This window comes from Triticum dicoccoides, chromosome 6A (assembly GCF_002162155.2).
Source record: "Triticum dicoccoides isolate Atlit2015 ecotype Zavitan chromosome 6A, WEW_v2.0, whole genome shotgun sequence".
Lineage (NCBI taxonomy): Eukaryota > Viridiplantae > Streptophyta > Magnoliopsida > Poales > Poaceae > Triticum > Triticum dicoccoides.
In genome coordinates, this window is record NC_041390.1 from 12,097,773 (window position 1) to 12,113,131 (window position 15,359).

Consider the following 15,359-nt stretch of genomic DNA (forward strand, 5'->3'; position numbering starts at 1 on the left):
GATTTGGCAAAAGCATACGATAAGGTCAAATGGCCCTTCCTTCAACAGGCTTTGCGTATGAAAGGTTTTGATCAGACCTGGAGACACTAGGTAGACTCTTTCATGCAAAAAGGGAGTGTTGGGATTAAAGTGAATGATGATATAGGTCACTACTTCCAAAAACACAAAGGCTTGAGGCAAGGAGATCCGATGTCACCTATTCTATTCAACATAGTGGTCGATATGTTGACAATTCTTATAGGAAGGGCTAAGGAGGCGGGCCAGGTAGGTGACCTCGTCCCGTACTTAGTTGACGGAGGTGTATCCATCCTACAGTACGCTGATGATACTATCATCTTCATGGACCATGATTTGGCAAAAGCGTGAAACATGAAGTGTTGGGGAACGTAGTAATTTCAAAAAAATTCCTACGCACACGCAAGATCATGGTGATGCATAGCAACGAGAGGGGAGAGTATGATCTACGTACCCTTGTAGATCGACAACGGAAGCATTGACACAATGTAGAGGAAGTAGTCGTACGTCTTCCCGGTCCGACCGATCCAAGCATCGTTACTCCGGCACCTCCGAGTTCTTAGCACACGTACAACTCGATGACGTTCCCCGGGCTCCGTTCCAGCAAGGCGTCGGGGAAGAGTTCCGTCAGCACGACGGCGTGGTGACGATGATGTTGTTCTACCGGCGCAGGGCTTCGCCTAAGCACTGCAACGATATGACCGACGTGGAATATGGTGGAGGGGGGCACTGCACACGGCTAAGGAACGATCACGAAGATCAACTTCTGTCTCCTAGGGTGCCCCCCTGCCTCCGTATATAAAGGATCCAAGGGGGGGTGCGGCCGGCCCTAGAGGAGGCGCGCAGGAGGAGTCCTACTCCTACCGGGAGTAGGACTCCCCTCCCTTTCCTTGTCCAAATAGGAGAGAGGGAAGGAGAGAAGGAAAGGGGGGGCGCCGCCCCTCCCTCCTTGTCCAATTCGGACTAGGGGGAGAGGGGGCGCATGGCCTGCCCTGGCAGCCCCTTCCTCTTCTCCACTTTAGGCCCATGAGGCCCATTAAGCCCCCGGGGGGTTCCGGTAACCCCCCGGTGGTCCGGTTTTATCCGAAACTTTCTCGGAACACTTCCGGTGTCCGAATATAGTCGTCCAATATATCAATCTTTATGTCTCGACCATTTTGAGACTCCTCGTCATGTCCGTGATCACATCCGGGACTCCGAACTAACTTCGGTACATCAAAATGCATAAACTCATAATAACTGTCATCGTAACATTAAGCGTGCGGACCCTACGGTTCGAGAACAACGTAGACATGACTGAGACAAATCTCCGGTCAATAACCAATAGCAGGCCCTGGATGCCCATATTGGCTCCTACATATTCTACGAAGATCTTTATCGGTCAGACCGCATAACAACATACGTTGTTCCCTTTGTCATCGGTATGTTACTTGCCCGAGATTCGATCGTCGGTATCCAATACCTAGTTCAATCTCGTTACCGGCAAGTCTCTTTACTCGTTCTGTAATACATCATCTCGCAACTAACTCATTAGTTGTAATGCTTGCAAGGCTTATGTGATGTGCATTACCGAGAGGGCCCAGAGATACCTCTCCGACAATCGGAGTGACAAATCCTAATCTCGAAATACGCCAACCCAACATCTACCTTTGGAGACACCTGTAGAGCACCTTTATAATCACCCATTTACGTTGTGACGTTTGGTAGCACACAAAGTGTTCCTCCGGCAAACGGGAGTTGCATAATCTCATAGTCATAGGAACATGTATAAGTCATGAAGAAAGCAATAGCAACATACTAAACGATCGGGTGCTAAGCTAATGGAATGGGTCATGTCAATCAGATCATTCACCTAATGATGTGATCCCGTTAATCAAATAACAACTCTTTGTTCATAGTTAGGAAACTTAACCATCTTTGATTAACGAGCTAGTCAAGTAGAGGCATACTAGTGACACTCTGTTTGTCTATATATTCACACATGTATTATGTTTCTGGTTAATACAATTCTAGCATGAATAATAAACATTTATCATGATATAAGGAAATAAATAATAACTTTATTATTGCCTCTAGGGCATATTTCCTTCATGAAGCTGGTGTTATGCATATTCAAACAATTGACCGGGTTAAAGATTAACTTCCACAAGAGCGAATTGTTCTATTTTGGAAGAGCTAATGATGACCAAGATGCGTACAAACAATTGTTCGGGTGTGAATTGGGGGCTTTACCTTTAACTTATTTAGGTATACCAATTCACCATCGTAAGCTGACCAACAGAAAATGGAAGTGCATTGAGGATCGATTTGAGAAGAAACTGAGCTGCTGGAAAGGCAAGCTGATGTCATACCGAGGCCGACTAATTCTTATTAATTTGGTCCTCACGAGCATGCCCATGTTTCTCCTCTCCTTTTTTGATTGGAAATGTTTTATAGTGGATCATTTTTCCCAGGGCAAGCAACAGATTTGGGGATCATGGTAGTACCTTTGTGTATTTTGCTTGTCAAAGTAGAACAAAAACCATGCGTGGACCGGATTGGTTTGTGATAGTACTATTTATCAAATTTGGAACATGTTACGACTTCTGATAACTAATTCGTAGCATTTTGTTTGTGTAGTTGTGATCAATAAATGCGCAGAATTTTCTCACCGATGAGGCGGTTTAGTAGTGTATGGCTCCATCGATGTATGTTCGTGTGTGTGTTCAGATATTATCAGTGCTTTGTAAATTTCTTCCCCCGAATTCTATTAAGTGTTTGGATTCTCAAACCAAATTATGTTAAGTTCATATACAAAATTTGTTGGTTGTCCTGCACTAGTACAAGTAAATGAAATTTGTGTATTACATCTACTGTTGATTTTGAAAGTTAATGCTCTCTAATGTTCCTATATTTCCCTCTGATAAGAAAAATGAAAGAGGAACAAGGGGACCATGAGGCATACCAAAGTGGTGGTTCATCGTTGATATCCGGTGCGACAATGAGAAGGGCTCAACCTATTGGGGAACGTAGTAATTTCAAAAAAATTCCTACGCACACGCAAGATCATGGTGATGCATAGCAACGAGAGGGGAGAGTGTGATCTACGTACCCTTGTAGATCGACAACGGAAGCGTTTGGTTGATGTAGTCGTACGTCTCCACGGCCCGACCGATCAAGCACCGAAACTACGGAACCTCCGAGTTCTAGCACACGTTCAGCTCGATGACGATCCCCGGACTCTAATCCAGACAAGTGTCGGGGAAGAGTTCCGTCAGCACGACGGTGTGGTGACGATCTTGATGCAGTACCGTCGCACGGCTTCGCCTAAGCACCGCTACAATATTATCGAGGACTATGGTGGAAGGGGGCACCGCACACGGCTAAGAATATGATCACGTGGATCAATTTGTGTGTCTAGGGGTGCCCCCTGCCCCCGTATATAAAGGAGCAAGGGGAGGAGGCCGGCCGGCCCTATAGGCGCGCCAAGGAGGAGTCCTCCTCCTAGTAGGAGTAGAACTCCTACTAGGAGGGGAAAAGAAGTGGGGAGGGAGAGGGAAAAGGGGGGGGCGCCGCCCCCCTCTCCTAGTCCAATTCGGACCAGGGGGAGGAGACGTGCGGCCCACATTGGGCTGCCCCTCTCTCTCTCTCTCTCTCCACTAAGGCCCATATGGCCCATTACTTCTCCCGGGGGGGTTCCGGTAACCCTCCGGCTCTCCGGTTTTCTCCGAAATCACCCGAAACACTTCTGGTGTCCGAATATAGCCGTCCAATATATCAATCTTTATGTCTCGACCATTTCGAGACTCCTCGTCATGTCCGTGATCACATCCGGGACACCGAACTAACTTCGGTACATCAAAACTCATAAACTCATAATACAACTGTCATCGAAACCTTAAGCGTGCGGACCCTACGGGTTCGAGAACAATGTAGACATGACCGAGACACGTCTCCGGTCAATAACCAATAGCGGAACCTGGATGCAAATGTTGATCTGCAAATTTTGATATATTATATGTATTTTTCTGAATTAGGATGATTTAGTTATGATTTTTTCAAGTTTGAAAATTGCACTATAGTGCCGGTTTGTGTCTCCAACCGGTACTATAGGTCAGACCCCTTTACTACCAGTTCAGGCACGAACCGGTACTAAAGGTTAGACCTTTAGTACCGGTTCGTGCCATGAACCGGTACTAAAGATGATCGTGGGGCCCCGGCCTGACGCCAGCCTGCCACCACCCCTTCAGTACCGGTTCGTGCCACGAACCGGTACTAAAGGTTCAACACGAACCGGCATTAATGCAAATCCATTCGAACCAGCACTAATGGTACCATTAGTACCGGCTCAAATACAAACCGGCACTAATGTGCTTCACGTTTGACCCTTTTTCTACTAGTGTATTGTACTCCCTTGCTTAACACAGTGTAGGGTATACAATAGATCTGGTACACAGCATGGCATACTTTATAGAACATATGTCTGAGGCATAGGGAATGACTTTCATTCTATTTCTATCTTCTGCCGTGGTCGGGCTTTGAGTCTTACTCAATTTCACACCTTGCAACACAGGCAAGAACTCTTTCTTTGACTGTTCCATTTTGAACTACTTCAAAATCTTGTCAAGATATGTACTCATTGAAAAAACTTATCAAGCGTCTTGATCTATCTCTATCGATCTTGATGCTCAATATGTAAGCAGCTTTACCGAGGTCTTTCTTTGAAAAATTCCTTTCAAATATTCCTTTATGCTTTCCAGAAAATTATACATTATTTCCGATCAACAATATGTTGTTCACATATACCTATCAGAAATGTTGTAGTGCTCCCACTCACTTTCTTGTAAATACAGGCTTCATCGTAAGTCTGTATAAAACTATATGCTTTGATCAACTTATCAAAGCGTATATTCCAACTCCGAGATGCTTGCACCAGTCCATAGATGGATCGTTGGAGCTTGCATATTTTGTTAACACCTTTAGGATTGACAAAACCTTCTGGTTGCATCATATACAACTCTTCTTTAAGAAATCCATTAAGGAATGCAGTTTTGTTTATCCATTTGCCAGATTTCATAAAATGCGGCAATTGCTAACATGATTCGGACAGACTTAAGCATATATACGAGTGAGAAAATCTCATCATAGTCAACACCTTGAACTTGTCGAAAACCTTTTCGCGACAATTCTAGCTTTGTAGATAATAACACTACTATCAGCGTCCGTCTTCCTCTTGAAGATCCATTTATTTTCTATGGCTTGCCGATCAACGGGCAAATCCATCAAAGTCCATACTTTGTTCTTATACATAGATCATATCTCAGATTTCATGGCCTCAAACCATTTCCCGGAATCTGGGCTCATCATCTCTTCCTCGTAGTTCGCAAGTTCGTCATGGTCTAATAACATGACTTCCAGAACAGGACTATCACCACGTTATTTGGGACATGGCTTGATGGGATAGATTTCGACACAGCAAGACACATTCGTGTAGGAGTATATGCTTTATCATGTGCAGTTTGGAACTGCAGAAATGATTTGGTCTTTAACAGAACAACAAATATTTATTTTTCTACAGGTTATCTTTAGAGCCACTGCGTTGATCCGTATGTGGTCGCTACTCACTCCGACGGAGGCTAGGAAGCGTTTGGTTACTGGATCTACCCGATGGGAGATGGTAGCATGGGATATTTTCAACCGGTTTGGATGACGGTCATGTAATAGGATAGACATTTAATGTTTCTATTTTTTTTATGCCAGCTGGTTGTGGCTGTTCTATTACTGTTTTGCTCTTCGTGAGCCTTTTTTGTTATTTAGTTCGAGACTTGAAGACTTGTGTTAGCCCTTTTGCTTATTAATAATCAAGGCCAAATGCATCGTTTTGATGCAGAGGCTGGGGCGAACCCCCCTTTTTGAAAAAGGGTACCTAGATGGCTTGAAGGATGGTATAATTTTTTCAGGAAATGAGAAATAAATAGGGATAGTAGCACCGCAGGTCCTTGAACTTGTCCTTCATGCGATAGTTTGATCCTTAAACTTAAAAAGGTGGATTATTTGGTCCTGAAACTTGTTCTCAAGGTGCACATTTGGTCCTGGGCTAATCAACAACAGCCAAGTGAAGCCAGCTGGGCCGAGCCGGTCAGCGCTGCAGTTTTTGCATTTAGCCCCTTTCTGTTTATCAAAATTAACCCATGGGATACCTTTGCTGAAGTGGATAGCTAGCTCTCTGTAGCCTCGCCTCGACGCACCCATGCCATCTGCTCGACGGCGGGGACGCGCGGAGGGACACGTCGGCCGAGGTGCCTAGGCTCGGCTGGGGGCGGGACGGTGGCGCCATCGTGTGGCGGCAAGAAGACGGCCGGGAGGTACTCATCGGTGTGGCACGCGAAGGTGGAGCGGCTGAAGTGCCTCACCAGCCTCTGCCTGCCCTGCAAAGACCAACGGCTCACGGTGCCGTCGTGAGGTTGACGAAGGCGTACCCCTTGTTGCTGCAACGCTGCCTGCTTTAATTTGCACGTTGCAAAACAGAAGAAGATCGCGTAGGCTCCACGACAGCAGCCTGCCTGCATTACCTCGTGTGCGATCTCCGCATGCCGTTGTACCTCCCGTGCCGCCTCACCATCCCGGACATCACCGCGCACCGCTGGTCTCGGCCCTGCGCCGTGGCCTTGGCCGCGCCGGCGCCCGTGCTCCTCGCCACGACGCACAACCTGGCGAAATCATCCTCGCGCCACGCCGCCACCACAACAGCGACGACCACGCGATCGTCCTCGCCGGCAGCGTCCTTGGCCTCCTCCTCGCGGCCCTCGCCGCGGCCACAACGGACGACGCGTCCCCTCCCCACGGGCGCCCGCGTGCCGTGGCTGGCGGTGGGGTTCCTGATGAGCGTACTCTGGGGCTCTGGGCATACACCCCGGCGCGCGAACTGGTGGCGCTCCTGGTGGCCATCGGGTACCGTACATGGTGGGCGCGACGGTGCTGGCATGCGGAGACTCGTTGGGCGACCTAGTCTCCAACGTGGCGGTGGCGACGCACAGGGGCCACGATGGCGCGCAGATGGCCGTGTCATCCTGCTGCGCCGGGCCGCAGTTCAACACGGTGGTGGGGCTGAGGCTTTCACTGACGCTGGCAGCGGGCGCAGAGTACCTGGCGCCGTTCACGCTCCCGGCGGACGCAGCGGTGTACGAGACGGTGGAGTTCATGTGCACCGGGCTGGCGTGGGTGCTGGTGGTGGTGCCGGCGAGGGGCATGCGGCTCGACCAGGTGCACGGGGTGGGCCTCATCGTCATCTACCTCACCTTCTTCGGCGTCCGCGTCCTCGACAGCCACGGCCTCTGGTCCGAGTAGCGACGGCAGCAAACAGAGGAAGCTGCTCTGCTCCCGTCAATGGCGACCACTGTCCACTGATGTACGTAGATGGAGGATGATAGTTGATAGTTCAGATGCTTGTACAGTCGTAGTAGCACTAAGGTGGTACTATAGTATTAGCCTGTAGGCGATTACCGATGGATTAGTTAGTGGTGTAATTGTTTTGCTTGTTTTGGTTGGCATCAAGATGATTTCCCCACGAGCTGAAATCGATAAACGAGAGGGAGCTAAATGCAAAAGTGCGGCACTGACCGGCTTGGTCCAGTTGGCTCCACTTGGCTGCTCATGATTGGCTCGCAACCAAATGTGCACCTTGAGGACAAGTTAGAGGACCAAATAATCCACTTTTGCAAATTTGAGGACCAAAACATTACATGCAAGACAAGTTTCAGGACCTGCACTGCTATTACCTCAAATAAATAGGAGTGTTGGCATTCAGCTTGCGTAGCATGAGCTCCTGAGTGCTCACGTCACTCTCGTGCTCCGTCTCTATGTGTGAGTGTGTTCTCTTTGAATTGGTATGGATTTCCAACTATGGTATGGTACATGAGTGTGTAATTTTGTAAGAGTAAAAGATGATGGTGATGATTTTATAATGTGGGTTATTGTTGAATACGTTGTGGTATGCACAGTCAGCTACGGACTGAATGTGATTTGTAAAAAAAATGATGATGGTGAAGATTTTGTGTGTGATTTGTGCAACGGTTATAGTTTGGCTATAAAATTTTCCATCACTAGCATTTTTTTTTTTGAGAATCACTTGTAGTATTTCTTTTTTGAGACAAACTTGTATACCTCGGTATGCTTGGGCTGGGCCATCAACAACCAGTAGAATGTTGGGAGCGAACGGTGGGCTGAACCATGCCGGGCCGTGCTCCTGCGCCATGTCCACCCTCAAGAGACGGTCGTCCTCTTCTGAAAAAAAAAAAGAAGACGGTCGTCCGGTCAGGGCCACGGGCGTCAGCGCACTCCGGCGTCCCTCTCTGCCGGCGGCCGGCGGCGCCGCATCCCGGCAGCCCCCATAAGCAAGTAGTACAAGACTCGCCTCTGAGCTGAACCAATCCCCAGAAATGGCGACCAAGCGGCCGGGCCGGCACGGGCGCCGGCCGACGCTCCACTTAGGGCGGGCCTCTCCTCTGCTCCGCAGGGAGGACCAAGGCCAGCAAGAAACCTCTGTCCCTCCGGTAAGTAGGAATCTTTTACCCAGAACACAATGCCACAGAAGTGAGGTGTTCGCTGTTCTAGCTGCTGCTACAGATCTATTGGGCTCCAGTTCAGTTACTAGCACTTGCCTCCCTCACCATTTTGTTATTTCTACACAGAAATTACTCACCAATTCACCAAGGAAAATTCGCTAGATTTTTGTTGTGCTCCATCCTTGACTCTAAGAAAGCAATTACAGCCACATTACAAGGTAACTGTTCAACTGTATACTGTGATCTTAAAACATTTTGGGAGTACTGCCACACGCTTCGTCGGTGATGACGCTTGGAGACTGACCTCTGCTGTTGTACCGACATTCTAGAATGCAACTTTAACCGAAGTTGTTCAATTAATGAGCAGCAAGATCGTCCATTGAGCGGATAAGCCTTGTAACCTTTTATCTTCATATCCTGCAAATAATTATTATTTTCTGTCTTTTGCAAAAGCAAAAGATAATCCTCTCTAGAAAAGAGAAAAATGAAAGTAAAAGATTACAGAACTCTACCTCCTGGAGTAATCCAGTATCAGGGATTCTCTTCTGTCCTGTTCAATTTAACAACTTACACTCAGAGTGATTGTCTTACACTCTTTCAGCGTCAGGCATGTTTTCTTATTGTGGCCCCAGCTCAGCCTCTAAGAAAGCAATTGTTTACATCGTAAGCTACTCCCTCCGTCCCATAATATAAGAGCGTTTTTGACACTATGTGTAGTGTCAAAAATGCTCTTATATTATGGGACGGAGGGAGTAGATGTTTTAAAATATATGGTAAACCTTAAAGGAAGGAAATTCAGGTGCGTCTGTTTCTTTGTTCCACTTTGCTGATGTATTGTAGTACTAATTTCTATCTCGGAGGATAAAATGGGTTTTGCTGTATGTACTAAATCTGGTCAGATGGTTTAGAACAAGGATATATGTAGATGGTGTGCATCAAGAGTCGGTAACAGGCTCGCATGTTCGAGTACGAGGGTCACCATTTTTAGTTGCAGGTAGTTTGCATACAATGTTTCGAGAAGAGTGTGAAGCATTTTCTGATTTATACAGGAAAATGTTAAGCAAGTTAGCCTCACACCACCTCCATAGAGAAAGAGAGTAGGAACTCTTGTGATTAGGACTCGTATAGGAATCCATGTAGCACATGTCTCCAATCATCCAAATTGGAAATGCAAGTAAAACCCAAATTCAGATGCTCTACTAGAGAGTTTCTTCAATTGGGATGTCTTGAAAGACACAAAAGTTGTTCAACTAGCAGGAAAATCCAATAGTGAACACTGACCAGACAGTCTAACAATCTTTGATCTTTATCTTTTTATCTTGCAGCTAGCTAGACACAAGCAAAGGGTTGATTTCTGTCTTTAGCAAAGCATAAGGCAATCGTCCTGTTTTTCTCTGCACTTTTTTCTTTCCGATATTTCTGTAAACAGGTTGCTTATGTTGTAACTTGACAGTATGATACTTCTTACTATATGTGACAGATACAGTCATCAGAATGTATAAAAATTGCATGTTGATGTTTAGTACATTCAGAGTGGCTTCACAATTCTAGATAGTGTCGATATTATATGGAGGTACTTTGCTTAAAGTTTCTAGTAGTGTATGAAGCATTTTCTGATTTGTGTAGGTAAGTTAACTAGTTAAGTAAGCATGTCAGCCTCTCACATTACCTCCAAACAGAGAGCTGTTATCACTGTCAATAGGACTTGAATAGGAACCTGTGTAGCACATGAAAGTTATAAATAGGATTAGAGATATGAGTCAAATCCCTGAATCTAACTTGCATCACATTATTTTTCCTTATAATTATATAGGAATCCTACCTTACTGGAATTGCAATGCCAGCTACAAGCATACAATTGGTTTCTGTCTTTAGTGAAAGCAAAAGATAATCCTCACAAGAAACAGCAAAAAAGTAAAGCAAAAGGTAAGGAATAGTACTTCTTGCTTTTATTCTGTCTAAGGTATTTGTGCATACACAGAAGCACGAGGCACCCTAAATGTTTTATTGCAGCATGTAGCATGTCCTCTATTCCGCTCTCCGGTCTATCTAGCCAGCTTCTTGTGGTGTCTAAATGATCTATTTGGCTTCTTGTAGCTGCGTATCTCTACATAGTATCAATTATTTCTTCACCAAGGTATGTAAAGCTCAGCATATATAATTACACCTGTACTCAATCTGCATGCCTGCTTCTTCATAATTATGTAAGCTAGTTTTATCTGGATATAGATTTCGTGCACTCGAGCAAATGTGCCGTGTTTGCTATTTGACAAGAATAAAATAGTGAGTTTTGAAGCTTCAGAAAATTCCAAGAACAATCTCATGTAGATATTTCAATCGAGCAATTTTAACATGCTCCCTCTTACCTCCTCTTTTCACATGAGAGCCTATGTGTTTGCAAAGTTTCTGAGAAGACGAGTCTACACTAAAAAGACAAGCATGAGAGGCTGAAAAACATATTTATGTGCTCGTTTTGTTATTTTTGCACAGGCCACCAAAATACAAAATTTTGCAATAAACTTGACTGTTGCACACAATACTAAATGATGTACACGTGCCATTATTATTATTTTGAAATTTTCTGGAAGCACAAGAAATATAGTTTTAGCAGGCTCAGGAGTGAGGCCATGGCGCCATGCTCAATTTTAGGTTATTGACATTTATTCATTGCTCGAGGGATTCACGTGGATTTTTTTTATTCTTTTTTATTACAGGAAATAATCCACTACTTCTCAAGGAATTCAGACGGATACTTGCAGTGAGAATACTGGTCGAGGATAACCTGGAAATAGAATTAATCTAGAGACTAGAGATTCCAGCATCTTGCGGTCTTGCCAATTCATCATGCGTACGGAGGTAAGTTTACACATACCGATCACTTTTCGTTATGCCTAGCTTACAAAATATTTAGATTATTCTATGCTGTGTGCATCGATTGTGGTAAAAATTTATTGTAAATAAATTGTTCTATATGCCACGGCTTTAATTAGTTAATTGCTGCATGAATGTGTAGCCTTGCCCATCACATCTTGTTTCATATATATACTGCTACTATGTATGTAGCTACTTTGAACTGGTGGTGATCACCGGTGGCTTCACATATCCATGCAGGTTATCAAGGCAGACACCATTGATGCGGCTGTTGAAGGAATTCTCAATGAACTCAAGGATACTAGTAGAAGAGAAAATTCCATCTACTTTGATGGCTGGGACGGGCTTGGGGCATCTACGGTGCTGCAAGTTGTAGCCCAATATCTGGCATCAAACAAGAAGACAATACCTCCAGGACTGTTGTTTGAGCATGTCATCCACATTGACTGTTCAAAGTGGGAGAGCACAAGAGCAGTGCAGAGGGAAATCTCTATGCAGCTGAAGCTTCCCAGTCGAGTGATTGAGATGTTTAACAAGCAAGATGAGGAGGAGGATTTCAGTGGAATTACTGATCAAGGCTCTCGCATGGAAATACCAGAGGTTGCGGCAGAGATCAAGAGGAGCATACAGGGCCGCAGGTTTCTGCTGGTTCTTCAGAATGGAGGGGATGAGGAGGTTAACATAGCTAACCTTGGTCTTTACATATACGGGTACTTGAGTAGCAAGGTGGTATGGACCTTCCAAGGGAGGTTCCGGATCGACTCCAAGATGAGAGAAAAGGTCATGAAGAAGAACACCACAGATGTTCTTCTCTCAGCTTCATGCTCTGAGCGAGATACACAAGAGTTGTGGTCATATCTACTTCGTGAAGAGGCTATACAAGTTGTTTGCAAGTATGGCATTGACCCTGCAATAGCTGTTAAATGCTTCTTGTATATGTTGACACTAAATTGCATCCGCGGCCATCATGTCGAAACTGAGTTTGATTTGGCTATACATACTTGCAACTATTGGATGTGTGATGGGATCATACAGAAAGTCACGAACATCAATGAAGCGTGGCAAGTCAGTGATGCTCTGGAGGCTCAGATGCGACTGGATATAGACTACTGCCATAATGAATTGCCCTCTCACTTGGTAAGGCATGATGAGAGCATTCCTCATTGGTCTTCACCGGCAAATGGATTTCTATTGGTTCCGGCTGGAGTCATTCCTAATGGAATGTTTCAGCATTTTGACAAGCTTGGTGTCCTAAAACTCTTTAAGTGCACCTTCAGCTTTTCATCGCCCCCATTTCTCTACTGCCACATCCTTAGATTTCTATGGCTTGACCACTGCCAAGACCTAAGAAACACAAATGCAGAAAAAAGGGATGAGGAAAACACCACTAGATCATGGACATGCTTCAGAAGCTTGTGGGTGCTTGACCTGCGCTACACAGATTGTGATTGGATCTTGTCTGCATGGATGATGGATCTCATGACCCAGCTCAGGGAGCTAAATGTGATGGGTGCTGAAAACTGGGACATGAGCCATTTGCAAGGACGAATTCGTAACATTCGCAAGCTCCGGGTAACAAAGTCCACCTGCTTCTTCAACAACCACGTGTTCTCAGAGATGGAAAGCATGGAGCTTCTTGATTTTTCAGGAAATCGCATCACACAAGGCATGACATGCTTATCTGGACCAGCAAGCAACAGTAGCCTTAAGAGCTTCATTATTGACGGATGTGATGGGTTAAAAACTATCTGTTTTAGGGGCTGCAAAGAATTGGACAATCTATTCTTGAAAGGGTCTTTGGAGAGTCTCGAGGAGCTGGACCTCTCAGGCACAAGAGTGAAAACCCTCAACCTGATAGGAGTGGATGCCAGATCACTCCCCAAGCAGATCATCCTGCTAGGCTGCGAGAAGCTCCATGCAATATTGTGGCCACTGAGTATGACAAAGGAAGGGTTGCCAAAAGTGCTGCACATTGACACCACATCTCCATCAACAATAGCTTACGAAGGGGAGGCACCACTTGTGCACTCGCATGCTGATCTATCCCTCCACCAGCAGAAAGAAGAAATGTTTAAGGGTGGGTGGCGGATTTGTCTCACGGATGCAAGGCTCCTTAGGTCCCTCTCTCCTGCAGAAAGTTTTTTAAAAGACTCAGCCATACATATTGATATCTGTACAGCAGCTGTTGTTGGTGGTAGCAACATCCAAGGAACAAGCAGTAACAAACTAGTGCAAGTCCAACCGCGTACAAGCATCTTGATGCACTCGAAGTACAGAGATGCCTTTAGGAATGACCCAATTCCAGCAGTGATGATGTGGGAGTGGGACTACCCCAAGATACCGAACTTGATGATGACCAAATATACATGCTTCATAAAGATAATAATGCACGGGCGGGGCAACAGACTCTTGGAGGATGCTGCAGGTGACTTGGTTAGTACTAGTGCTTTATTATTGCCTAAGTTTATATGTGACTTGGTTACATCGTTGCACGTGTATGATAACTTGTCCATCACTAGTATCCCTGGACCTCCCCAAGGATCAGGATGGCATAGACTAAGATGGTGCCGCGTGGAGAGATGCCCTAGGTTACACACAGTCTTCACTGTCCCCCATGGCACTAGCGAGGACCTTGGCGGGGACAGCTTTCGGTATCTGGAAACATTATGGGCGTCCAAGCTCCTCTCTGCACTATACATCTGGGACAGGCAAGTTGAAAAAGGTTATTTGAATTCCCTGGTGTTATTGCACCTGGACCACTGCCCCAGGCTCGTACATGTGCTCCCCTTCTCCATACGGATAAAACACACCTTGTATTACCTTGAGACCCTTGAGATAGTGTACTGCGGTGACCTCAAGGAGGTATTCCCTTTGAGCCCTGAGCTTCAAGAGCAGAATAAAATTCTAGAGTTCCACAATTTGAAGCGCATCCACCTGCATGAGCTCCCAAAGTTGCAGCGCATCTATGGGCGTAGTATATCTGCACCTTACCTTGAGACCGTCAAGATCAGGGGCTGTTGGAGCCTTAGGCGTCTTCCTGCCGTCGGACGCTACACCGAGCCGCCCAAGGTGGAGTGCGAGAAGGAATGGTGGGACAACCTAGAGTGGGACGGGTTGGAAGAGTACCACCATCCTTCGCTCTACGAGCCGACCCACTCGTTGTACTACAAGAAGGCCCAGCTGCCAAGAGGCACAGTACTCTGGTGAGCTTTACATCTACTTCCATTTGTACGTATGTTCCTCAGTATGTACAGTCTGCTAATAAGCTCTTTGTGCTGAACATTGTTGCTACTCTTTTTCTTTTCTACATAAAACAAATCAGCCTAGTACTGTAAGTAGTACGTGTGGTTAATCATTGATAGCATGGTTGGTTTATATGCTGCAGGTAATATGCAAGATCGTCCAACACGCAGTGCTGTTGGGGAACGCAGTAATTTCAAAAATTTCCTACGCACACGCAAGATCATGATGATGCACAACAACGAGAGGGGAGAGTGTTGTCTACGTACCCACGCAGACCGACTGCGGAAGCGATCACACAACATAGAGGAAGTAGTCGTACGTCTTCCCGATCCGACCGATCCAAACACCGTTACTCCGGCACCTCCGAGTTCTTAGCACACGTACAGCTCGATGACGATCCCCGGACTCCGATCCAGCAAAGTGTCGGGGAAGAGTTCCGTCAGCACGACGGCGTGGTGATGATCTTGATGCACTACAGCAGCAGGGCTTCGCCTAAACTCCGCTACAGTATTATCGAGGAATATGGTGGCTGGGGACACCGCACACGGCTAAGGAATAGATCACGTGGATCAACTTGTGTGTTCTAGGGTGCCTCTACCTCAGTATATAAAGGACTAGAGGGGGGAGGCTGGCCGGCCAAGGGAGGGCGCGCCAGGAGAGTCCTACTCCCTCTGGGAGTAGGATCCC

General features: G+C 46.1%; 1 protein-coding gene and 1 pseudogene across 1 annotated transcript; both read left to right on the forward strand.

Moving 5' to 3' along the window:
* Positions 1-6,584: 6,584 nt before the first annotated feature.
* LOC119315477 lies at positions 6,585-7,341 on the forward strand (annotated as a pseudogene).
* Positions 7,342-8,456: 1,115 nt separating this feature from the next.
* On the forward strand, positions 8,457-14,637 carry LOC119315045. The gene is made up of 6 exons (XM_037589709.1): positions 8,457-8,546; positions 8,685-8,776; positions 10,372-10,484; positions 10,572-10,695; positions 11,273-11,414; positions 11,670-14,637. Exons 5-6 carry the CDS (start codon positions 11,403-11,405, stop codon positions 14,634-14,636), a joined length of 2,979 nt encoding a protein of 992 aa, XP_037445606.1. The 5' UTR covers positions 8,457-8,546; positions 8,685-8,776; positions 10,372-10,484; positions 10,572-10,695; positions 11,273-11,402; the 3' UTR covers position 14,637.
* Positions 14,638-15,359: the final 722 nt, after the last annotated feature.